At 43.2% G+C, this 26,622-nt stretch overlaps 1 protein-coding gene across 1 annotated transcript in view; it reads left to right on the top strand.

The window, feature by feature from the left end:
• Nucleotides 1–26,622, top strand: part of LOC311239483 (armadillo-like helical domain containing protein 1) — a gene marked incomplete at both ends in the record, with an annotated part of 55,379 nt that overhangs the window by 5,857 nt on the left and 22,900 nt on the right. The window contains 11 exons of the mRNA XM_084327789.1: nt 595–711; nt 830–902; nt 1,665–1,794; nt 6,019–6,074; nt 12,074–12,168; nt 12,630–12,749; nt 13,309–13,404; nt 13,796–13,827; nt 14,762–14,845; nt 22,023–22,167; nt 23,064–23,129. Coding sequence (XP_084183915.1) covers nt 595–711; nt 830–902; nt 1,665–1,794; nt 6,019–6,074; nt 12,074–12,168; nt 12,630–12,749; nt 13,309–13,404; nt 13,796–13,827; nt 14,762–14,845; nt 22,023–22,167; nt 23,064–23,129 — 1,014 coding nt within the window. The remainder of the gene's footprint in view (nt 1–594; nt 712–829; nt 903–1,664; nt 1,795–6,018; nt 6,075–12,073; nt 12,169–12,629; nt 12,750–13,308; nt 13,405–13,795; nt 13,828–14,761; nt 14,846–22,022; nt 22,168–23,063; nt 23,130–26,622) is intronic.

Below are 26,622 nucleotides of genomic sequence, written 5' to 3'. Positions count from 1 at the left end.
TATTATTATTATTATAATTAATTTTTTTATGTTGTGGGACTTGTACAGCACTTTGTTCAACTTTGTCAGTGCTGTAAAGTTTAAACCTTTTTAAATCTTAGACAAACTAAACACTTTGCTTTCATGAAATATTGTAAGCCGTCATTTGATGCTTTATAAAAGCAGCACAATGAACACAAATCTGTCAGTGCCGAGTCCGACCTCATCTTAAATAACAAACAACATTGCTTGTTGTAGTTAACCCTTTCACTGCCGCACTACCAAACGGTTACCCCTTTCACTGCGACAATACACATAGGGTTAACCATTTCACTGCCACAAACAGCCGTCGGTTGTGTGATAGTAAAGGGTTAACCTTCTGTTGTGTGGCAGTGAAAGGGTTAACAACGAGATGCAGAGTTGATTTTGCAAAAAAAGAAGAAGATATATATATTTCTTTTATTATTATTTTTTAATATATTCAAATGTTATTTTCCCATTAGAATCCCATGGCCATCGAACGAAGCTTCAAAGTATTTAAGACAGCCCTAGAACCTTCCTACTGCTCTTTGACTTTGAGACTCACCGTCTCCTCCTTATTTGTTTCTCCCGCAGCGATTGAGCTGATCTCAGACCTGTTGCAGTACGAGGTGGGACCACTGCTGCTCAATGGCCTGGTAGCTCTGCTGAAGCCTGCGAGAGAGGGATTAAAGCGGCACAAGACCCCAGACGGTGTCCTGTTCTGTTCTCAATGTCACCTGGCAACAATAATAATAATAATCACTGCCATCAGTTGGTGCTTTGTATTTGTATTTGACAGATTAATCTCACCATGATCTCAAACCACCAGATCCAGAGATGACCAAAACAACGGACTCCCTGCCTGTGTTTGTCCAACAGGGAGCAGCAGCCAAAGCTATACGGTAATAAAGTGTTAGTAGATATCGTAAACGTACAGACATTCCAGTCCATGCCACTTTGCTATGCAATAATTAATGGCACCAAATGTGTCCCTGCACAGTGGTTTGTGCCAGATGTCTGCATTTTCATTTTCCAGATTTGTCCAGATTGCGAAAGTACAGAATGTAAGCTTTCAAATGATGTGTCATATGTTGAAATCTGAGATTCTTTTGAACATGTGCTCATTTATATCTTGTAAAGCAGTCTGTTTTCTAGAACACTTAAGAGGAGAAAATGCTTCTCAAAGGCAGGCCACATTTTCACACTTCAGACAGTTTGAGCTGGGCGTCAACAATACCCCCCCCCCCCCCCAGCATCGCCCCTCGCTTAATGTGAATAGACCTGTTCGCTGTATACGTCAGACTCAGTGTGTGCGCGCATCAAGGGGGCAAAAGGAACGTAAGCCTGGTCAGAACAACGGGGCAGACTAGAACATAATTGCATTTGTTAGCCATGCTAGCCATCTAAACAATCAATCCATGCCAAGACATGTAAAAGGTGAAAGACTCAAACTCACAGCCATGCTGATTTGGCTAAATGACAGGTAGGCAGGTAGGGGGCAACTTAGTCACGTGACTCAGTTGGTATTGCCGATTGGCTCGGACATGGTATGTTTGTATACAGCGAACAGGTCTATTGAAACACATGTATTATTATAGTTTGAACTGTTGCTCTCATAACCTGAAGCTGTTGGTATTAAATACTACGCGTTTAATGTGTTGAAGCTTGCTGTCTCAGGGCAGTGAAGAGGTTTCTCAGGGGCTGCTCTCTATTGGTGTCGTCCATCATCTGCTGCACGCTATGGGCAACCGGGAGCTCGCCTGGGCCCAGATACAAGCCAGCCTGGCTCTACAGGTACACACAAACACCCTTCTTCATCATCATCATCATCATCATCATCATCATCATCATCATCATCATCATCATCATCATCATCATCATCATCATCATCAAGTATGATTGTTCACCTGGTGGGTCCTGGGAGTGAGAGATTGGCTGGAGAGGCTGATTTATTCTTAAAAGATTTGCACGACCTCTTCTGTCTCATCTACCTCTTCCACCTCATTTTTGCATTTTCACATTTTGTTCTTTCAGTTTGTACATTTTAGTTTAGTTTTGTATATTGTATATTTTGTATAGTGTTTGGTCTTTATTCTTTTACCTTTTACTGTACGAAGCACATGTTCAGGAGGGTCATACAGAACCAAGCATTTCACTATAATGTACATGTACCTTATGTTATCTGACAAATAAAACAAACTTGAACTTGAACTTTATCCTGGGCCCTATTCCCTGTACCTGGTTCAACAAGTCGATCAAAAGTCCCATTAGCCAGATTCAATTAACCCGATGATTGAAACCAGGCTTTCCCTGTTCCTCGAAGGCTGATTCACTCTCGTTAATTCGAACCAGACTTGACCAGACTCACCTGATAAGACAGCAGGTGTCGATCGCAGAAATCCTGATTTTCTAACAGCATTGATTGATTTATTGATTGATTGATTGAAAACTTTATTCATCATCATCATTTATTTATTCGTACATGGAATTACCACAGTCCAACAGTACATATTAATATAATCCACCAAATTCCATGGCCGAAAGGAACAGGAAGAAGAAAAATTCGTATATATACCTGCCCCTACACACATACAGCACACCGATAGACTTATTGCGTAAAACCAAACAGAATATACCCATTTTGCAAAAATGGAAACATCAATACAACTAAATTAAATCAACATAAATAAACCCATTTTGTGTATCTATCAGTCAGATTGTCTAAATCACTATGGCAACATATCAGACAGTTTGAACCTGCTCCAGCGCAGGGTTAAGTTCAGTTAGCTGGCTAACCTGCATGGCCACACCCTCGCAAAGAAATGCCAGCTCCCTTCCTGAAATAATTCTCAGTCTAGATCCCATTATACCATTCTGAATTATGTTTTTGTGCTTCGTTTTTCTAGAGGGGGCTTTTGAAATGTAAAATAATATACCTAAAATGCTGATAATAAATCATATTCAGCCTATAGATTTACTTTGTCCTAAATAATGCACGCCATATTTATACGGATACGGTGCTCGCACGTCACAATATGTGGTTATTTTAATAACGTGGAGCATTGCAAATGTGAATCCTGCTGCGATATTTTTAATGAATGAAACCTATCTGGCGTTTGGCTCTGATTAGTTTCATATTCTCGGCTGTTGATGTATTTGCTTAATGGAGCGCCCGGATTGTGTTTCATTCAAGCATAAATTGAAGCGTCTTTATCCGTGGACTGTGGATTATGAATTACGAGGAATCTGAATCTGTGGATTGTTGAATTGTATGACTGTCACTCACACGTTATTGGATATTGTAACTGGGATTAAAATGTCTGATGAGATGCGCTGTTTGACGGATTAGAGAAATTGAATGAGCCGTTGACATTTGATGAATGAATTTGAGAAAATGCATTTATCTGTTCAAGCACTGTTATCTGATGATGAACATGAGGTGTCACTGGTATAAACCAAAGGTTAATCAATTCAATGCATGTATGGATGATGTCCGAAACAGATTAAAACCTGATTAATAGTGAAACTGTATAGCCTCCCTCCAAGCCTCTCTGACACGTTATTTCTGGGGTTGCGCCTTGAAAACTTTGGGAACCATGTATATTTATATATAAAGTACATGATACCTAAGCCGAGCGTGCAGCATACAGTACAGATATCCTCATAAGTATCTATTAATTCGTATCAATTAGATACTCTTTGGGCTTGTTTGTATCTACTTATTCTGAAAGAGTTGAACTAATTATTTTCGCTAGCAATAGATCTCATTCGATTATTCATTCCTACTGCCAGCAGGCACATTTAAATAAATATAATCTGATTGATTGGGGTAATGAGGGATTTAACATTAGCCTATAGATTATGCATTTAACTTGTCGGCGAGGCTATTGAGCCGTACTGTATTGTACCCATTCTGCAATCTGTTAATAACGTTTTCAATCAATCAATCAATGCCGTTAGAAAATCAGGATTTCTGCGATCGACACCTGCTGTCTTTTCAGGAGAGGCGGCCGCGCACAATTATCCTGAGTATCAAGTCTGGTTCGAATGAACGAGACTGAATCAGCATTCAAGGAACAGGGAAAGCGCGGATTCAAACATCGGGTTAATTGAATCTGGATAATGGGACTTTTGATCGACTTAGTTGAACCAGGTACGGGGAATAGGGTTGGTCTCTCCCTTTGTTGCTGCTGCTTGTGTTTTGCAGTCTGTTGGGGGTATTCTCCAAATCTCCACACACACACACACACACGCACACACACACACACACGCACGCACGCACGCACACACACACACACACACACACACACACACACACACACACACACACACACACACACACACACACACACACACACACACACACACACACACACACACACACACACACACACACACACGCACACTTATTTCTGCTTCCATCTCTGTCTAGCACTTTGTCCACACGTACCCAGTCATAGAGGAGCAGGTATGCAGGGCAATGGACAGTACGCTGTTTGCAGCCTTCATGGTAAGAAGCTCAATATCATAACCAATACAATAAGCCTGTACTTCTGTATCTACTTTAGATTAGATTCACTTTATTGTCATTACACAGTACAAGACAAGTGCAATGAAATTGTGTGCGTCCAACCAGGATGTGACAATCAACAATCAGTTCCAATAAAACACATATAAATAAATCTGTACAGTAAAGTGCAATGGTTAGCACAATGTGCAATGGTGATATTTTTTTTTTTAAATCTACACAAGCTATGGGCTATATACACAGATATATAGTGAGGGAAGGAAAAGGAGAATGTTTGAATTAATGAATGGTCATTACATTTATATAGCGCTATGTGTCTAATACGACCGTCGCTTATCAATGACTTGTTTGCAGTCAACATTGACCAAACGGATTGTTTTTTAATCGGTTCATTTCCGTTGTATACCATTTTGAAAAACGCTCGTTTTTGGAAAGTTTCAGAAAAAAATAAAGATTCCACATGAATCACCCTTTACTGGAATACACAAAACATGTTGTCATTTTTCTGCCTATTTATGAATCGTTTTCAAATAAACGCTAGATTATCGATAGTATAATGTGTACTTATGCACGCTATAGAAGCGGGCTGAAAAATCTATTATCTTATTTCCTGATCGCACACACACACACACACACACACACACACACACACACACACACACACACACATACACACATACGGGACACGTTGAAAGTTGGTGAAAACAGCTCTGATTATCCCAAGACTGGTAAAATAGATTCCTTACCTCAGATCAGATGTTCTCCAAAAAGATTATTCCAATTCCTGATCGCCATTCCAAATATCGATCGCGTTTATTGATCCAACGCTGGGTGGTCGAAAGACATATTCCACGCTGTTCTGATGGTGGGCGATGACTGCAATAGGCTCGGATTACATGCCTGACAAGTAAAATGTGGAATCCGGACTTTTTTTCCCCCATGCGTTTCATTCAGTCCAATCCAATGGGGTGCAGTACCATCCGGAGAGACGATAGGGGGCGGTATTTTCCCAATTCAAGCTCAGAGAGAGTGCCAGTGGTAACGTGAGGCTGGATTGATGAAATATGAATGGAAATCGCTAATAAAAAAAATAACGATTAAAAAACGGCATACCTCGTTTCTGGCACTCAACGGTTACCATGAAATAACTAATTATGCCGTGGCTGGCACTCAAAGTGTTAAGGGGGAGGGATGATTAGGTGGCCTTGATGTCAGAGACCCGATTGGGAATTTGGCCGGGAACATTGGGGGTCCCCCTACTCTTTACGACCACCAGGTCCAGAGAACAGAGTGCCCCCTGCTGGACAACAACACCACTTTTTACGACAACGGCCTTGACCGGGGTTCGAACCGGTGATCTTCCGATCATGAGTCCGGAGCTCTGCTCATGTAGCCACGCTGCCAGACTGCATTCAATGTAGATGAATGCCTGCAGTGCAGTTGGCAGGTTTGTTGGTGAACGTGTTCATTTTGCCCTCCTTTCTCTGCAGTCCAAAGCTGAGAATCTCCACATGAACATGGATGAAATCCAGGCTGACATTCTGCGGTCAAACAAGATCAATATAAATATAATATAAAGGAAGGTAAACATTGGAACGGAATGATGCAATACTATAATTCTTCAATCTAATCTCAGTCTTAAATGCTAATGTTGTAGTTGTCACAAAACTCTTTCTTCTGTGCGTTCACTCTTTGCATTCCAGGTTTGGATCGACATACTTCTTGAGTGGAATGACAACTCATTTTCATGATATAAAATGACTCATGATTTAAATAAAAGAATACTTATTGCATGTGATTATTTGTCTCTTTGTTATGAATTTACATGGATATATTTGGAAAGACCTATTAGATCTGAATTAAATCCCCTCTAGTGTAATACAATAGGCTAGTCATCCATGGATCTAAGAAGTCTCTACTTGTGAAACCAAGCATATGGTTTGCTGTCTGATTTTGGTTATCTAGTTATTATTATTATTATAACTTTGTGGATTTTAATAAACCACTACTTTTGAAATAACTACACTCTCCTTTTCTTATTGCTGTTCCTCCGCCGTCCAACAACCGTGGGTCTTATTTAGTGATAGGTTTAGGGTTCTACAGAACACAACGCAGGGTAGGTTAGATATATGGTTAAAGTAAACCCTATCTCCTATTACGATAAATGGTGCACGTGACCCTCCCTGGTCCGCTAAATTTTTTCGACAAAACGAGCAGGCCGCTCGTTGGACATCGGCGCCTGACGGTCGGGATCATCACGACAACGTTCTGCAAATCTGCGTAAATCAGGTGAGTGAGATACGAGGCTGTGATGTTGGGATACAAAGCGTCCAGTTCGTCTGGGGTTGTGGTAGACCCCGCAATGACTTCATGGAACTCGCCGAGGCAGAGATGTCTGTCTGGGTGGAGACAATGATGAGGTAGCGGGTGGAGCGTAACGTTTGACATGTCATATTGTGCAGTGTCAATTTGAAGCGGGGATGTTCAGAATATCACTCGGTAATTGATGGAATCACACTGCGCCGGATGAATGGTATTTGATCGTTGCCAAATCATCCAAGGCGTTCGAGAAGTGCGATAGTAGTACATTCTGAATTAACAGACAGGCCACTTGTCTTCTTCAGGAGTTGTAAGGTATGATAGATTATTTTTTTCGTGTAAATGTACAGCGGGTGGGTATGAGGTGTGTAGATGCTTATGGAACATCAGGCCTCCGTCGAATGTCGCCTCTCAAACGGCAGACACGGGGGCATAGAATGTCGGCATGAACGCGATGGTACTTTCAGGCTTCAATCCAACCAGTGGCGGTTGGAATGCCCCACGGGCCCTGAGGCGAGATTGACAGCTCTTGACAGCTCGGGCCAGCTCGGGCCCCCCTCCCCCCCCACACACACACACACCACCTGACCCGGCACCGGGACATCCCTCCCTCCTCCCACGTGTGTGCAACACGCACGTTAATAAGAACGCTTCAATAAGGAAAGTCACGGAGCATGGAGGGTCATAAAAAAATAAAGTGATCAAATCGCTTTTGTCTTCTCTCTTCTACTGTGAAGCCAAGCTTGGTCATGCAGGTCTATCTCCCATCTCTCTCTCCTATGATCCCAATATCTCTCACACACAATTCTGGAAATTCCTGGAATAGTGGAATAAAACAGGAAAAAACGTTTCAGCACCACAGAGAGTGTTCTCTGCACTGCCGCGGCGGTATATAAAGCAGGCCCCAGGCTCGCCACAACAGTGGATTTAAAAGATAGCCACTTTTATAGATAATTCATTTGTATCGCAACGGAGTCACAGATCTAGTCGTGCCACGTAGCATTATGTAGACAAAATTCAAATAGAATAAACAAGTCTAAAATAAAGAATTTTAAATGAAGTTTAGCCTATTAAATCATTTTATAAGCGTTCGTTTATTTGCAGTCTGTGTGAGAACTGAGAAGCAACCATCTGCAGAACAGCCAGACCAGCTCTCTCTGTCCCCACGCTGGCTGTGAGGCCGCGGCAGTATATAAAGCAGACAGATAATAAATACTATTATAGAGAAAAGGGCAGTTTACTCACCTATTTGAATGGCATACGACGAGCCTTGCGTTGTGCAAAATCCTCGACAATGTCTTTAATGTCCAACTCCCGGGCTCTGGTGTTTTCAATGGACAGGATTGCAAGCCCACTCAGTCTCTCCTGACCCATGGCGCTTCGCAGGTAGGTCTTAATAAGTTTTAACTTGGAGAAGGATCGCTCGGCTGTCACCACAGTCACAGGTAACGTCAGGAATAACAGCATGGCAGTACACACCTCAGTGAACGAGGAAGTTACGGACTGATGATCCACAAACAGCATTTTTGCAAGTTGGAACCAGGGGCGGATTTAGGATTGTAGGAGATCCGGGGCTTAGCCCAGATGGGCCCCCCCCTTTTTTTTTTTTTTTTTTTTTTTAATTTTTTAATTTTTTTTTCTTCTTTTTTTGGCATGCACAGGGTGGTTTGGATGGGCTCAGGCACGACCCCCTCCATGACAGATTTTTTTTGAATTTGATGAACCTGTACATGCAATTTCCTGCAATATAGAGCCTTCAATCTTGACCAATAAAGCTGCTCTTTTCACTATAAAACTCAGTTAACCATAACGTAGTTATGGTTAGATTTATATATTGGGGGGGGATATATCATATTTTTTATATAATCAAAAAGTGGTGGAGCAAGATTATACCTTTGCTCCCCCAAGTTCAATAGTGGGAGAGCAGAGATGCTCCGAATGCTCTTATGGCCAGGCGTCTATGATTCAATGATACAAAATTTTGATTTACAATGATGAATTGTAAAAAAAAAAAAAAAAAAAAATATTTTTAAATAGATTCAGGGCTTTTCAGAATACATCCGGGGCTTGAGCCCAGGTAGCCACCCCCTAGCTCCGCCCCTGGTTGGAACACTGACGACTCCTTAGCGATCTCTTGTTTAAAACAGACCCTGAATGACAGGAGTTGAGTGGCAAAGTCATTTGCTAGGTCCCTGTTGTAGTGGTCAGATAGACGTTTTGCCTTCTCATATAGCTCATCGTCTCCTGCATGCTGGAGGGTCATGGGGTGGAGAGCCTCAAACATGAGAGAGGTCTCGCGCATACTACAGAATCCGTGGGACAGCTGGTTGATTATTATGTCCAGATTGGCATTGAAAACATTTACTTTGAAATAGCTTTCTGCATTGGATAGTCGCTCATCTTCACACAGCTCGTCAAAATGACGTTTCTTTCTTCTTACTCTTGTAGGGTCTAATTCGAAGGTATTATGAGCTCCCCATTTGTCTGCAAGCGTCTGTGCGGTTGTCTTTGCCTCATCAAAAGCATCCCTGTACTCAGACAAGACTTTTATCGCATTCTCCAGCAAGTTCGAGGCTTTCTGCATGTCCATGTTTGTGGTTTGGAGTAATTTAGAGACAGCATTAACACTCTCCAATATTTTCGTCTGGAGCATCACTAGACAAATGAAATTAAAATGTTCCATTGCTTTCTTCAATCCCGCTGCTTCATTACGCTCAGCCTTGTCACTAATTAGAGTTATTTTTGTCAGCGCTTTCATCACGTCCACATATCTGTAGCGTATAGCAGTAAGGGAGGTATGTCTAGAAGACCAACGGGTAGGGCATAATCGCTTCAACGTGATGCCTGGGTGAGATGAATCATCTGTGGAAATTATGCCAGTCAGCATGGCCCACCGTTTAATGCTGTGGCCAAAAAATGTATACACATTTTCTATGGTATCATAAAACAGTTTGAGCTCTGGAATGTCTTTAACTGCATCATTGAGTACGAGGTTTAGGTTGTGTGCTGCACAATGCACATATGTTGCAAGGGGTTCTTTTTCCCTAATTCTAGCCTGGACACCAGAATAAACCCCACTCATATTGGCAGCTCTGTCATAGCCTTGCCCACGACATTTGGAAATTTCCAGGCCATGTTTTGTAATGCTTTCGATTATTTTAATATCAACAGCTACGTCCATCGGATTTCTTACTATGGTGACGTATCTATATACTTGGCTTAGCTGGTCTCGCTTGGATAGATCTTGTGTAGTATTCATAATCACAGAAAAGAATGGTGCTTGGTTTATTTCTGCCGTAATGTCTTGCTGAACTCGCTGGGACAATATATATATTAGCTCGTTCTGGATATCCTTGCTAAGGTATTTAACTGAGCCCTCAGGCCGGTTGATCAGCTCTTTCAGCACAGTCATAGCTTGCCAGCAGCTGGATAATTTCAAGAAAATTCCCACTGCCCGGCTGTCCCAAACTTTCCCTGTGCCCCCGAAATGAAAGGTTGCAAATGGCTAGCATTAGTGTCACATTAATGATACGTTCCAGCACTTGTCTCCAAAAGAGAGCTGCATTATGCACATCCCTCTCCATTTGCGCATCAATTGTGCCACCATGCCTTTTCCACTGTTCATATATGACACAAGCTACAGTGTGCATTTGAGAGGACTTATGGGTTTTTATCTTGCTAGATATATTCTTCCAATCTTTGACTCCATTCACCCATGCGTTGTGGTAATGTGTTGAACTGCGGTCTCCAAATAGCCAGCATGGCTCGCAGTACGCACAATCCAGTTTAGGAGAGTAGCAAAGCCAGCTACGGGGCAGTTTTAAACCAGCTTGTGTTGTTGTATGGTAATGTGCCTCAGAAAAAGAACGGTTGCCTTTTTCATTAATTGGGAAAGGGCCTCTGGGTTTACAAGACCCTGTAACTATGATATACCATTTTATATCAGCTGAAACATTTTCATCAAAAAAGCCCCGGTCTGTGGGGTACTTCTGAAGTGGCTCGTTGTCCAAGTCCAACTCATCTTGCTGCTCCTGTTCCGATTCTGCATTGGAATTAGTGTCCGACTCCGCCGGTGCCACCTCCATTTCCTTCTCACTGTCATCGTCAGGCAGGTCAGCAGAACTTGGCTCTTGGGTCGAGCTTGGTGTGTTGACTGTCACTGTGACTGAACTGCTTGGCTGTTCTGAATCTGACTGGTTATGCCTGTAAAGTGCAAACAAAGGCCGATAAATGATCTCTAAAAACCAAGTATGTTACTTATTGTGACGACCCCCACTCTACCTGCAAATGGGGAGTCTTCTGACTCAAAGAGCATGGTGGAGTGGGTAGGTCGTTAACCCAATTACCCTCACCTGTGCAGTGCAGAGAGCTGCCTGCACACACAGTATATATGTTTCCCTTGTCTAACACTTCTGTCTGCTTCTCCCATCTGCTTTCCCACTTCAGATGCCACAGGTTGTATCAGCCACCAAGTGAACCATCTTGGGATCCTTATCCATTCTGATACATACCTATTTGTTTATGTTATTATGCTTTTGTTGTTTGATCAATTATTGTTTTTAGATAGGATTAAATAAATCATTGTTGTTGAATTGAACTCTCATGTGTTGACTTCCTTTATATGACAAACCTCTTATGGTTCGTCATATATGGGGGCTCATATATGGGGGCTCAAGCCGTTTGGAGGACCTTTTGTAGCACTTGATTTGTTTGTAATTTGGCCTAGTGTGGTTGAATTGGTATTTGTGCTTGATAATTTTTCTAGCATTTGGAGTTTGTAATTTGGCTGGCATTTGTGGTGGGTTCCTGTTGGGACGATTTGTTTGAGCTCTGTCTTAGTATAGAAGGGCTAATTAGGAAAAGTGATTAGGCGGCTTCTTTGGACTAGTGTCTGTGACCTGCGGTTTGCAGCTAGTATTTGTAGCCTGTTGGCTAGAATTTGTTTGTAGCCTAATTGTTTGTATGCCAGTGTTGGGGAAGTAGCACGTGATTTGTTCTTGGGGGTGTTTGTTGTTCGGTATTTGGGGGAAAGTAGCAGTTTGTTAGTGCAGATTTCTTGTGGTAGGGATTTGTTACTTTGTTTTGTTTTGTTATTGCTTGTGTTGAGGCTTTGGAGTTTGATACTTTAATAATACAGTCTGTGTGTTTTAGGAACCATACATCCCCAGGTAGGCAAAGAGGGCAGGTTTCCAATAGGGGGACTTGTCTTGGTGTTTTCTTTTTTAGGCGGCTACAGACGCAGGCAGAGACAGGCACTGGCATTGGCGCTTGTTGTCCTCTCGGGAGCACGTCTCTGGCTCAGAGGAGTGGCTGTATAACAGGTACTTTTCTGCCCAGAGAGTTTCAGTGCATTAGTACCCCCTGTATGTAGTAGTACGAAGATTGAGCTTTTGAGGTAGTTAGTTAGTTAGTTAGTTAGTTAGGCCCTGTAGCTAGTCAGGGGGAGGTTTCATTTGATCAGACTGTTTGTTTTAATGGTATTCACGCTTCATTGTCCCAGCATAGGTTTTGTTTGTTTTGTAGGCCTGTGTCGTATGGCACTTTGTTTGTGAGTGCGGCTCACTTTGTTTAGGCCAATAGTGCACTATGGCACTCAGTTTTGAGCGGCAGAAGGAACTTCTGTTACGGCAGCACAGACAAGAGTTCGCTTTGGAGGAGATTAGACAGAGGGCTGAGCTTGCCAAAATAGATCTGCAGCATAGGGTGCTAGATTTATTGTTTTCTCCTCGTCCAACGTTGTCTGTGTTCCCTATTTCTGTGCCTAACATTTCTCTCATTTCAGGTTTGGGAAGTGGTGTTATGCAGAGAGGTGTGCACGCTGGGTTGCCTGTTGATGGTGTGGACATCGAACTGGGTAACAGTCTTGCTGAGGTGCGGGTGTGGGCCGAGGGGCCTCTCCCAAGTGTAGTCACACAAGACTCTCCTAGTCCAGACTCGCAAGACTCTCCTAGTCCAGTCACCCAAGACTCTCCTAGTCCAGACTCACAAGACTCTCTTAGTCCAGACTCACATGACTCTCCTAGTCCAGACTCACAAGACTCTCCTAGTCCAGTCTCTCAAGACTCTCCTAGTCCTATGTTTGACGATGTTGACAATGACAACATATCAGATGTTGTCATGGACCATCCAGCCTGTGCAGTGACGCAGGAAATGACAGCAACGTGTGATGCGCAGGGGGCTAGCCGAGGCGCGGATGTTGAAGCTGTTCATATTGATTTGGTTCTGCAGACTACGCAGACTACGTTAGTCAGGAAGCAGGACAGTGATCCAGCTTTAGAAGAGCTGTTAGATTCAGCCGTGCCGTTTGAAAAGTTGAATGAGACTAATGTTATTGCCAGAGGCAAAAATGCAATATCCTGTGAACCTGTGAACCTCCTAACGGCCACCAACTTTTTCCCATCTAAAGGGGGGGGGGGATAATAGGGACTGCAATAATGTTTCTCTCTGTTCCACTTCTCCAGTACCCGTTCCTGAGCAGGGACTGCCATGGCTCCTACTGGCTTCCAGAGAGGTCGCCCAGGAGATCACAGGGTTTAGCCCTAATGACCTGAGGTTTGGTAAAAAAAATTGGTGGTCCCAATGCTGTTCATGATGAGACTATTCAGAGTGAGATGGTTGGGAAGGAGAAAATTAAAATGGAAAAAAAGAGAAAGGAAAATAGAACTGGAAAGAGAAAGAGAAAAAAAGAGAAGAGAAAATCTCTTTATGGTCATTGTGCTGAGGTTGTTGTGCCCGCAACTTTCCAGCACCTAATGACATGCATCTGGGCATGGTTGACCATTTAAGTTTATGTCTGGGCATGGTTGACCATTTACGTTTAAATGGTAGAGCGACCTTATAGGGTTGACTCCATTGTTTTGAGGTGCATCATCTTTTAACATTCTGTTCTTCGCGTCTCGTTTGTTCCCCAATCTCTTCTGTCTCTTGTTCTCTTAATTTGCTTCTTAGGATCCTATGTTGCAGAGAGCGGAGGCAGGAGGGTGAGGGAAAGGGTGACCGGTCAGCAGGGGTGTTGGAGATGATGTGTGCCTAAAATTGTGCTGTTTGTTTAAATTGATGTTGTTTATTTGTATAGACCAGGGTTTTTACATTGTAGAGTTCTGGCTATGAGGTTTTTGAACCAATGATAAAAATATATTGTTGGCAAATGTGTTGGATTGTGGACATTTGTATTGGTATGTGCTGTTATCTAATGTGTAACCCTTGTTTTGTCTGTTCCCCAATCCCTACTGTCTCCTGCTCTCTTAAAATTGCTACCTAGGGCCCTATGTTGCTGAGAGCGGATGCAGGATGGTGAGGGGAATGGGGATTTTGATTTGAATTTGGGAAAAAGTATTATTGTTACATTTGGGATTTGGGTTAGCTTGTTTGTAAATAAAACTGTAATTTAGTAATAGGGTAGAACCCTTGTCTTTAGGGGGAGGGTGTGACGACCCCCACTCTACCTTCAAATGGGGAGTCTTCTGACTCAAAGAGCATGGTGGAGTGGGTAGGTCGTTAACCCAATTACCCTCACCTGTGCAGTGCAGAGAGCTGCCTGCACACAGTATATATGTTTCCCTTGTCTAACCCTTCTGTCTGCTTCTCCCATCTGCTTTCCCACTTCAGACGCCACAGGTTGTATCAGCCACCAAGTGAACCATCTTGGGATCCTTATCCATTCTGATACATACCTATTTGTTTATGTTATTATGCTTTTGTTGTTTGATCAATTATTGTTTTTAGATAGGATTAAATAAATCATTGTTGTTGAATTGAACTCTCATGTGTTGACTTCCTTTATATGACAAACCTCTTATGGTTCGTCATACTTATTTACATTAATAAGCGCCATGGCTGCTGGGCCGGCGCCGCCCTAATAGATGTATAAATATAAGTTTATGGTAAACTGTAATCTCATTATCTGTCCAACAGTCCAAGGTTACCTGCTGCTGCATGGTAGTTGACACACTGCGGCTGAAGGCAGTGTCCGTGCCGGGCATGTTGTCGGGTGATCAGGTGGTGTTGAAGGGCTTGTTGTTGTTGTTGGGGATGGGGGGTCAGGAAGAGGAGGAACGTCGGCACGAGGGTGTTTCCCTGTTACTTTTATAACAAATGCGTCTAATTTAGGTAGCTTTGTGTTCTTCTCGTCCCGTTCTTTTTTGTCTGTTCTTTTTTGACGGACACATTTATGTTTGTAAGGCTTAGGCGGCATGGTTGCGGAATATGGATCATTCACTTTCACTCACTGATGATTTCACTCGCTGTAAGAGACAGACGTCTGCTGTTCGTTTTAATTTCCGCACCAGGTAAATTGTCTCATGACGCAATGACGCATTGATTGCTGGGTAATGTTGTTGTCCTCCAGTAACAAGTCAGATTTTGCACTGGAGGCACAACAGGAGAGACAACATTTCCCAGCAATCATCATTCTTTAATTTATTTTAGGCTACAATCGGGAAGAATAGGAGGGCCTGACAGCGTGGGGACAGAGAGAGGAGAGGAGAGGAGAGGAGAGGAGAGGAGAGGAGAGGAGAGGAGAGGAGAGGAGAGGAGAGGAGAGGGCTGGGCTGGGCTGGTGTTCTGCAGATGGTTGCTTCAGTTCTCACACAGACCACAAATAAACAAACGCTTATAAAATGATTTAATAGGCTAAACTTCATTTAAAATTCTTTGTTTTAGACTTGTTTATTCTATTTGAATTTTGTCGACATAATGCTACGTGGCACGACTAGATCCATGAATCCGTTGCGATACAAATAAATTATCTATAAAAGTGGCTATCTTTTAAATCCATCCACTGCTGTGGCGAGCCTGGGGCGAGCCTTTATCGCTACCGGGGAAACATAGGGGGAACATAGGGGGCCCGGGGAACATAGAACCCTTTTGGAACATGGGAAACATAGGGGGCCCGGGGAACATAGGACCCGGGGCATGGCGCAATGCAGTCTGTCATCCAGTCCCACGAACGGCAACTCCATTCAGTCCCGGGCCGGGCCCGGGCCCCTGACCCCCCGCGGGCCCTAAGGCGGCTGCCTCAGCAGCCTCGCCTATATCGCCGCGTCTGAATCCAACGCTGTACAACACGTGGGATCAGACGGTTATGTAGGAAAGCGCACATATGACGAGATCGTTACGGGTCGTGGGGATCTTAAAACGGTGGGAAAATAGACGAAAGGAGACCTTTCCAGGTGAGCATGTAGGCTTCGAGGTGCGGTCCAGGCTAGCCGGTACCCGGTGTTTTTTACGGGCGGGGCATTTCTCTGGGAGTAGCAGCTGTCCTAACCATGATCTAGCCATTGTTAGAGCTTGATTAAGGGGGAGCGGGGTTGCCTGCTAACCGTGAGGAAGTTAGTTAAAAAAGGCAATGTTCGGCAAATATCCCACAAGGGCGTGCTCGCCTGGGCGTCTATTTCACTGTTTCGGCCACGACAACAAATACAGTAAGCTCTTAGGAACAATTGTTTAATTTAGGCTGTATACAATGTAAATGTGCATTGCGTGTATTGTAATACGAACGCTCTTAGCGCGGTAAGAATGTGCGTGGGGAAACTATTGAAGAAAGTAACAATGCGTGGCAATGCTAATGCTAAGCTAGGATAATGGCTGGAGCTAACGGCTAAGCTACCGGCTGGCTGAAGGTCAAGATAGCTTTTTCGAAAACGGATGACAACAAAGACATTGAACCGGAAGTCGTTCTAAGCAAAAGCTAGAAAAATGGCGGATGCTAACGACTGGTTAGGTTTAGAGTTCAAACTAGCAATCACTTATCCGGCGTCAACAGAAGTTGACCCGGAAGTTGTTTGCGTATAAGATGTTTTTATATTTTTGTATCTGTAAAATAGCGCTTACATTGGATTAAAGTTCAGTTAATGGTTGACGTCATTATAACGCTGCCGTCGCGGCCTGCTATAGATGCTCGGTGAACGGAATAGACAGCCGTTTACGCTCGTAGCAAATGCTAAGCTAGGCTGGCTATAATGCTAAGCTAAGCTGCAAGCTAACGAGCGGTGCTGGAAGCTAATATAAGCTACTGCGACTACTGTTATAAGATGGCGGACGATATAGCATGGCTAACGGTAGCTAAGGCTACCTAGCGATGCTACATGCTGCTGGGACTATTCGATGCTAATATTGTGAATGAGTAATATTGTTGTGTGAATGGTATGTCAATGATATTAATGCGTTGTGTGTGTGTGTTGCATTTGCAGTGTGATTGTGTACTTTCAGTGTTGTTTGTCAATATGATTATGGTTAGGGGTATTCGATGAGCCGTAGAAAGGCCCGCGCATGCGTACTATGTTGTGAGTGAAATGTGTGTGGAGGATGAAAGCTGTGATGATCAGTAAAAATGGTATGTGGTTAGGAATGCACTAGGGGGCGGTGGAGCTATAGCTTAGGCTCCCGTTCTAGATTAAATTCAATTCTTCACCTGTTGTGTTATTTTCATGAGGTCTTATCTTTTAAGGTATGATGATTATATTACATTGATAGTAAATTAGATTAATAAGCAGTAGTGGTGCTTGATAATGATGCTGCTCTTAAGTGGCTGACTGCAAGACCTCACAGAGGCGTGGAGAGTGTCTTCCGGGGTAGGAGGATTTTGGGGATTGTGGTTTCATGTTAAGTGAACACGTAGGTTTGACGTTGCGTGGTAGTTTGCTGCGTGGTGACGCACTTGTTGTATGATGAGGTAGACACCTCCTACAGGACGTTGTGGATATTGTAGTGTAATGGGGGTGATGTTGGAACATTACAGCAGAGGGCGATGTTGCCTCTTATGTTCTAAGTCACTATATTTTTCTTTTTCCTCTCTTTATCCCCCCCTCTCCCTCCATCTCTCTCTCTCCCTCCATCCCTCTGTCCGCCCCCTCTCTTCCTCTCCTCACTCTTCCTCCTTCCCTCCATCCCTCCCTCTTCCTCTCTCTCCCTCCCTCTCTCTTTTGTTACTATAAGAGAGGTTTTGAACCACTGGTGAGCAGTGGAGGTGACAGAAACCAGGTTAGGTTCCCATCCGAAGCTGCTCTGGCTTTTCATCTTGTTCTTTCACTTATAATGTAATATCTTTACTATCACGGTAACTTAGGGGTTAAGGTTAAATAAGTTAATGGCTGGTTAGATTGTTAAAAATAGTTATTGATAGTATAGTATAGTCTGTTAGTAAGATGTGGGGGGATGTGGAATCCCGTCTCTTTCCCCCTCCCCCTCTCTCCCTCCCTCCCTCCCTCTCACTCCTCCTTCTCCTTCTCTCTCTCACTCTCTTTCTCTTCTCTCTCTCCCTCTCTTTCTCTTCTCTCTCTCCCTCTCTTTCTCTTCTCTCTCTCCCTCTCTGTCTCTCTCTCTCTTTTTCTCCCTTGTCACGTGGATGAAATTGGGATCTAAATTGTCTTGCTATTTGATGTTCAGTTATAGACTTATGTTTTTAATTTGGTGTTAATGAATGAGGTTTTAGGCTTGACTCTATATCTGTTCTAGGCAGTTATGGCCGGTTTTAAGTACTGGTGATGTTGATTCAGGGAATGGAGCAAGCATTGTTAAATTGATAGTATTGCGTTTAGAGTGGTTAGAGCGATGTGACCTGGAGGAGCACAGGTGTACATTTGGGAGTGCGATGAGGTACAGTGGTACGCGCACTCTTATTCTTACCCCTCCTTCTCCTCCTCTCTCTCCCTCTCTATTAATTAGGTTCAGTATGACTAGTGGGTCATACGAGTTGTGGGTACAGTTAAATTAAGACTAGGTTAAGTATGGGAGTTTACAATAATACGAGCTCTATACGCTCTCTCTTTCTCTCCTGTTCTCCTGTTTGGTAGATGCCTTTATGAAAGAGGCTTAGGAGTAAAGTGTGGACTTGTTTATTTGTTTATTAGTGTCTCCTGTTCATATACTGGATTAAGTAATGCTAAGTAGTCTGTAGATTAATTATAGTTATGGGTTAATGATACATAGGGTTAACGATACATAGGGTTAACGATACATAGGGTTAGGGAGGAGGTAGGCACTCCGAACCTCTAGCCCTAAGCAGGCGGCAGTGGAATCGGAAGATTCCCTGGGCACGTTAAATCACTATTATAGTAGCTGGGGAGATACTGAACGGCCCCCGTGTCTGGCAAGATGACCAACATCTTACTGTGTTACCGTCTAGTCGGCCCAGGAAACGTCGCATGTAAGTATATGTGGGCACTGGGTGGTACGTGGATGACGGTCCACACCTAGTAGCGGGGCAGTGCGCCGGAAGTGGCAAAGCACCTGCTGTGAACAGGCCAGGCCGGTGAAAACGGTCAAAGTTTCCATACCCATAGCTAAGTGGGATGGGGAGCAGACCGTAGGTTTCAAAACTGAGTGGCTGATAGGTACTACGGACAATTGGCCGCTTGGGGTCCTGACTTGATGATGGACTATGAGATCTCTATTGACTGCGTCACCGGCCGGTCATATGAGCATTATGACCTGATTGGCATAAATGCGTCTGGCTCAATGTACAGTCAGGCCACAGTAAGCCGAAACAGAATGCGTTAGTAGGCGAGTTGTGCTTCTGTGATCAGCAGGTTTGAAAAGAACCACTGGGAAGCAGAGGGGTAAGGGGTATCGATTCAGAGGAATCTGGATTGTCACTCCTAAGATTGGAACGGGACCCAGCCTAAAACTGCACCTGAAGGTAAAATAAGGGGACTTCTTCCGTTCATGAGAGGAGACCTTACCGCCGGAAGTGGAGGCCTGTATCCCTGTTGGGGGAGAGGGGATCCGGTGTAGGAGGCAAGGCGGCTCTGAAGAACCGGTTGTCCCACACTTTGCACCTCCTAAACTCATTTGGGGAGAGGTGCATCTAAGTAGGGGAAGGAGTGCATCCGAACGGGAGGCGGGTACTCTTAACTGGAAGGAGGTTAAAAGGGTCAAAGCGGTGTTTCTTTGTATTTAGAACAAGTTACTAATCCCCCCCTCGCCTAGTGGGGATTGGGATTTCCTTTCCACATGCAAATCTTCTCAAGTTTTAGCTTAGGTTTGTGTGTTGTTTTTGTAGGGGAAGATGTGTGGTAGTAGCGGTTGAGGGATGCGTTTGCGAATGGGTTTGGGCTTTATGCCATATTGTGTGTGGGTTGATTTTAGTTCAGGTTTAAGTGGACATGGTGTATATTTTTTCATTTTGACAAGGTGCTAGCTCACTTCTAATTTTTTAGCATAGGTTTGTGCAGGGAAGTGTTGTTATGGCGGATGTAGAAATCTGGGAGCCGGGTAGGCACTGCTCGTCTGAGTATGTGTATGGTGGGACGATATTGGTGATATTCCTTATAGAGGGAGCCGAAGTTTTTCGTTCAGGTTCGAAACTGTAGCGAAAGTGCTTTGGGCTGAGTGGTGGCAGGTCTTTGGAAGTCAAGGATCTGTGGGAATATTGCTGTAGTATAGCGCTGGGGTCTATGGTTTATAACATGGACAGCTGGGCACTGTGCAACGCACAGGGATTTAGTGGTATAAGCCATTTAAGATTCATTTTTCCTCGTGAGATGTTGGTGGATGTAGTCAACACCGAATTGTTTTGGTGTTGAGGGGGAGATGAGGTTAGTAATTATGTGAATAAATGTTATGTAAAGTGTGATGTAAGATAGGAATACATTTTAGACTTTCTCAGAAAGAAAGAAATAGAGCGACACATAGAAGGAAATGTTCAAATTAGATCTACACATAGTCATTAAGCTGTCAGTGGCATTTAGAGTGTTTTATGCGAGTTATATGACAAATACATTAAGCAAAGAAGAGATTTTAATCAACTAAATTACCATATCCATCACAAATGTTTAGAAATGATAGGTTGTAAAACTAATTCTGATTGTTCTAAAGGAGGACCAACCATACCGGAACAGAAGTGGAGATTGATGCAAAATTGTGTTCCTCAGAGATTCGTGTGAAGCGGTTACATGACAAGGGATTGGGAAAAATCCAGTTTTCCGATTGGACAACAGACAAAACGCAGCTAAGGCCGTGTCGTTATGTTCAAATAAATTTCACCAACTCTCTCTAAAAAGTGATATTAGTATAGAGATGCCCAACATTTCCATGCTTAAAGATAATAATGGAATGAAAAGGGAAATACCACTGCTAATTAGGTGTATGTGTTTTTGTCTTTCTTTCTCCACAGTTGCTCGGCGCGGACAGAGACAGTTCTGGCGATTCCAACTCCAAAATGGGAAAAATTGGCTATTGAAGCCTGGGTATAGTATGATAAGCGAATTATCGATTCCTGTCTACACCGGTAAAAAGTTTGGAAGTGTGAGGGAATTTACCTCAAGTTGATAGTTTTAAACACAGAGAAACTTGTTTTTCCAAACGGTAATATTACGAGTGCGTGAAGGTGAGTGTGAATGTTAAATGTAGAACGAGTTCACCTTGGTGAAATTTTGGTTAAGAGCAAATAGAAGTAAATAAGATAACAAAAAACGAGTGTTGACAATCGGTCTGTTTAAATAACCCGTAGTATAACAAATAGAAGCGATATAGAAATGGCCAACAGTAGTCAGGCCAATAGTGGGGAAATGCCAATAACCTCTGCAGACCCTTCACTGACCGAATTGAGCAGTGACATTAACCTGATTGATTTGAATATGACTGATTCCCCTCATGTGACGAGCGTGTTAGAAGGACTTGGAATGATGATTTTCCCTCCAACACAGGGGGGTCCTGCGCAAGAACAGCAACAAAATCTGAGGGGATCACCCTGGCAGCCACGGGGACAAAATGGAAACAGAAGAAGCGGATCGAATGGATCCAGGCCTCAGCCAGGGTCAATAGAGTGCTGGAATTGCGGAAATTTCGGACATATGTCTAGGGACTGTGAACAAGAATATCAACCCCCGAGGAGGGGAATATCGTTCTCAAGCCAGAGGAGGAGGACCTCGATGGAATAACAGAAGAAGAAGCGGAGACGGGCACAACCAGGGTCGGTGTCAAAGACAAAACCAAGGCCCAAACCAAGGCGCCGAGATGGAGGAAGGGGGGCCGACCTACAGACAACAGCTTCAACAGAGAGCGTTTATAGAAGCGTTCGAACGACATAAGACAGTTCATCGAGACCTGATGGAGACACAGCGGGCGATTGATCAAGCCGTGCACGAGATGAAAGTACTGGAGCAAAAACTGGCTAAAAAGAATGAACTGCTGAGTGGTGCGGTTTGTGATGTGATGCGCCGAGCGTCAGACCTAGGCCGCCGTGATCAAAGAATGCCATGTGCTCTGTTACCTGAACGGGGAGCTGAGCAGCGGGGGCATGGTGATGAGAACCGCAGGAGGGGTGAGTTTCCAGGCCCCTCCCAACAACAGGCTCGAAGGACAGCGGCTGAAAGGAACAGGTATGTGCCTTTCTCTCCCATGCAGCAGGACATGCCAGGAAAAGACCAAAGAGGTGTGAATCTGTCGGGAACTGTGGGATACCAGCCGACAGATTGCTGGAGTTGTGGTGAATTTGGTCACATGGCCAGATCATGTGGCAAAGGGGGGCGGGCCCAAAGATGGACCATTAGAGAAAAAGGCCGTGGTGAGCAAGGACAGACTCTGGGGCCGACAAACCCAGGGCCATCCGATTACAGGCGAGGGCCCCACAGGGCCCCACAACCAAGGGAACAAGGACAGGCTTGCTGGACGTGTGGAATGATAGGTCATTATCAAAGGTCGTGTCTGCAGAGGCCACAGGCTGAATAGAAAAATATAGAGAGATATTAATAAAAAAATAAAAATAAAAATAAAACGGAAATAAGAAATATGATTAAGATGAGTTAGATGATTAGATTATGTGTGCAAGTTACTAAATGGATGTGTGAGTAACGTAGGCAAGTGGAAGATGGTGTAATTGGTATTTGCATGGTTAATCATACTAACAACAAAATGGTAGTTAAACAGAAAAATGGAACATTTAATATTAGACAGAGTAATGATGTGACACTACTTCAGCTAGTGATCAGTAGTAATTATCCATGCTTGATCGATAATAGGATTGGTCAAAGGGTGGACTGCAGACTTAAAAAAAAAAAAAAAAAAAAAAAGGTCAAAAGCATGAGAGAATGTACTGAGTATTTTATTTATTTTTTATTTTTTTTATTTTTATTTCTTAGTGTTTACGGGGGTATTTATGCCTCTAGATGATAGGTTGATTCTGTTTGATGGGGGTGTTGCGATGACACTCACATTTTTCGCTTATTGTTTTGGAGGTTTTTCTTTGTTTTTGTCTCTTTTCTCTATTTTTCCTTAGGACCTGACGGGCTGGGAGAGCTCTCACCGGTCAGGGTAGGAGGATGGTGGCGACACAGCGGGACTGGTAGGAAATGTCTATATAATGGACTGGGAACGAGGTGGATGGACTAGAGCTGGTTCATAATTTTGTTCTCCGCTCATTAAGAGTCCAGGGCCCCGTTCCCCGTACCTGGATAACTGAGTTAGCCGGATAACTTTCGGTGAAGTCTGACTTAAGCCGGACTTTCCGGCTCCCCGTACCTGGATTGTCCAGATCACCATGACAACAGATCCAAAAGTTTGAGCCTGGTCGAAAGCAGGGTTTAAGTTCAAGTTAGCCGGATCAACCATCGCCACGCCCCCGCAAAGAAGTGACAGCCCGTTTCCTGAAATTATTCCCACAGTCTACGATCTGCATTATACCATTCTGAATTACGTTTTTGTGCTCCATTCTTCCAGAGGGGGCTTTTGAAATGTAAAATAGACCCAAAATGCTGATACTAAATTCACTTTGTCCTAAATAATGCACGTTATATATACCGTGGCGCTCGCTCGGTGCGATGTACACATTTATGTGGTTATTTTAATTGTAACTGGGATTAAGATGTCTGATGAGATGCGCTGTTTGACGGATTTGAGAAATTGAATGAGCCGTTGACGTCACATTAATGAATGAGGATAAAGAAATAAAACTTCATTCAAAATAAAGAATATTCTAAACACGGGTCTCTCGTTCATTAATGTATAAACAATGAATTTATCCCATCTGGCACAGTGGCTCAGCGGTAGTGCTCAAGCCTGCCAACCCAGGGCCAGCCGTGTATAGGTGTAACAGACTGACAGCCAATGAAATGGGTGCATTTGTCACGCTGTCCAAGGAGCTGAACTGCTCTCGTGCAGCAGTGTTCGAATCCCGGTCGGGGCAAAAGCCTGTCATACATTATCAAAGATAAACAGCTATGTTGAATCAATAAACATGAATATCACTAAATAAACATGAATATTGCACAGATTTAGATTATAATAGTAAAGCTATTATAATAGTTCGATGGTTGTGATGGCAAAGTTTGCGTCAGGTTCCTTACTGTATATTTGCATATCGTATGTCACAAATGTAACAGTACTATATACCTGTATGTCATGTATGTCCCTGTCATAAATGTCATGTATGTCATAAATGTCACTATGAATTGAAAATGGCAGACCCTGATGTAAACAAGACAAATGTCTTTCTCTGCTCTGCATCCCCTTAAACATTTTGTGTATTGAGCCGTACTGTATTGTACCCATTCTGCAATCTGTTAAATAAAGTTTTCATTCATTAATTCTGTCCCCGTCTCTCCTTGTTGCACATATTTAGATTATCATTAGATTGTAGCGGCAGAGGTTTTTGTCAACTTAAATCATGTTTCTTAATTTATGCACAGGACTGTGTGTGGATGACCACAGGCCTGTGGTCCCCAACACCTCTGGGGTCAAACACCATCTCCTCAGTCTTCTTAACATTTAAAACCAGACAGTTATTGTCGCACCAGTTTACAAACCACTGGATTTCCAAATAATAGTCAGCTAGGTCACTGTCATTCTTAATTAGAGCTAAAATGGCAGCGTCATCAGGAAATGTTCATATCATATCTGGTGAATTACCTAGCTCATGGAAGTCGGCCATGGTTCTCCCCTTGTTAAAGGGCGGAGACCCCTCTGACCTAAATAATTATCGCCCTATTTCCAGATTGTCTGTAATGGCCAAAGTCTTTGAATCGCTTGTAAACAAACTGAAAGAGTTTCTAGCTGACCATAATATTCTTAACAAGTCTCAGTCAGGCTTCAGATCCATAGTACTTCAGCGACTATGCTAGTCTCAAATGACATAATTGAAGCACTAGACAAGAAAAAACACTGTGCAGCATTGTTTGTTGATCTGTCTAAAGCGTTTGACTCTGTGGATCACGCATTACTGCAGTAATGCGTACTGCACTACTGTTCAATAAACAATGTGGACTAAACCTTCAACAATACACAGAAGGTTAACCCTTTCACTGCCACACAACAGCCGGTTAACCCTGTAAACCTTCTAGTCCCAAAACATTCTGTGACTAATTCAGTGCAGATTGTAATGTATTGTCATCATGCAGCACAAGTACAGTACAACTAAAAGAGGTTTGGCATCCAACCAGAGTGACTATGTAGCAGTAACGTGAAATAGTAATATACACTGTACAGGTGGTTAAACTGGGTATAACATATATAAATTAGTACTATGAGTACTACATGTATGTACAGAGTTGTAGTATTAATATGTACAGTGATACAGGTATAAAGACACTATGGTAGTAAGTCATACTGGCCAGCAGTGTAACTAGTAAGAGTAGGTAAGAGATATGTACAGAAAAAACGAACTCAGTCACTCGGAGTCTCTTTAAACAGCGGCAACACAAACCTATTGGTAAACAAACGTATTGTTGAAAATATACAATATGACTGCTGTTGTGACAGTGTTTAGGAATCGGATCTTATTTAGTAGTTTAAACTCACCTTCAAACATTAACAGGTTGAAAAACGCTACTTTCTCCAGCTCTGCTCTTCTTCTGTTCTTCTTCTCCTAAATGTGGATACAGCGCAGCATCCACAAAATCGCAACAGCGCCACTAGTGGCCAAAATAATACATGGTTTTGTAAACAGGGAGTGGATGGAAGTTAAGGGAAGGATCGTCGTTAAGACACACGAGTGAATGGACGTTAAGGCCAACTACTCCAGGGTGCCGCGCGGGGGCCAGCCGTGTATAGGTGTAACAGACTGACAGCCAATGAAATGGGTGCATTTGTCACGCTGTCCAAGGAGCTGAACTGCTCTCGTGCAGCAGTTCGACCGGTGTTCGAAACCCCGTGTTTCCAATATAATTTTTTTGAATATAATATTAATGATTATACGCCAAAGTAGCCTGGTTTTAAGTTAAAATATTATAAATCTACATGCATTGAGGATGTCATTCTTTATATAGCTCTCAACGTGCACCAAATTGAATTATTCCTATATTGCAAAAAGAAGGAAAAGACTAGGGTTTCGAACCCCGGTTGTCTGCGTGAAAGTCAAAAGAACAACCCGTTAGACCACAGTGGAGATAAGTAAAAGATCGACCACACATCAATCAATGGGTAAGAGAGCCGTATCGTAATTCTGTATAACAGTTTAACTAATTATTTTCGCTAGCAAGATCTCATTTGATTATTCAATCCAGCAGGCAAGTTTAAAGAAATATAATCTGATTGATTGAGGTAATGAGGGACTTAAAATTAGCCTATAGATAACGCATTTAACTTGTCGGCGAGGCGATTGAGCCGTATTGCAATCTGTCAATAAAGTTTTAAATCAATTAATCAATCAATGCCGTTAGAGAATCAGGATCTCTGCCATCGATACGTGCTGGCTTTTCAACTGAAGCGGCCGCGCGCATTTAGCCTGGGTCTCAAGTCTGAATCGAGTTAACGAGACTGAATCCACCTTCGAGGAACAGGAAAATCCCGGCTTCAAACATCGGGTTAACTGAATCTGGATAATGACATCTTGATCGACTTAG

This window comes from Notolepis coatsorum, assembly GCF_963971535.1.
Source record: "Notolepis coatsorum genome assembly, chromosome: 13".
Classification (NCBI taxonomy): domain Eukaryota; kingdom Metazoa; phylum Chordata; class Actinopteri; order Aulopiformes; family Paralepididae; genus Notolepis; species Notolepis coatsorum.
Note: the sequence above shows the minus strand (reverse complement) of the source record. Positions and strands in the feature narration are given on the sequence as shown.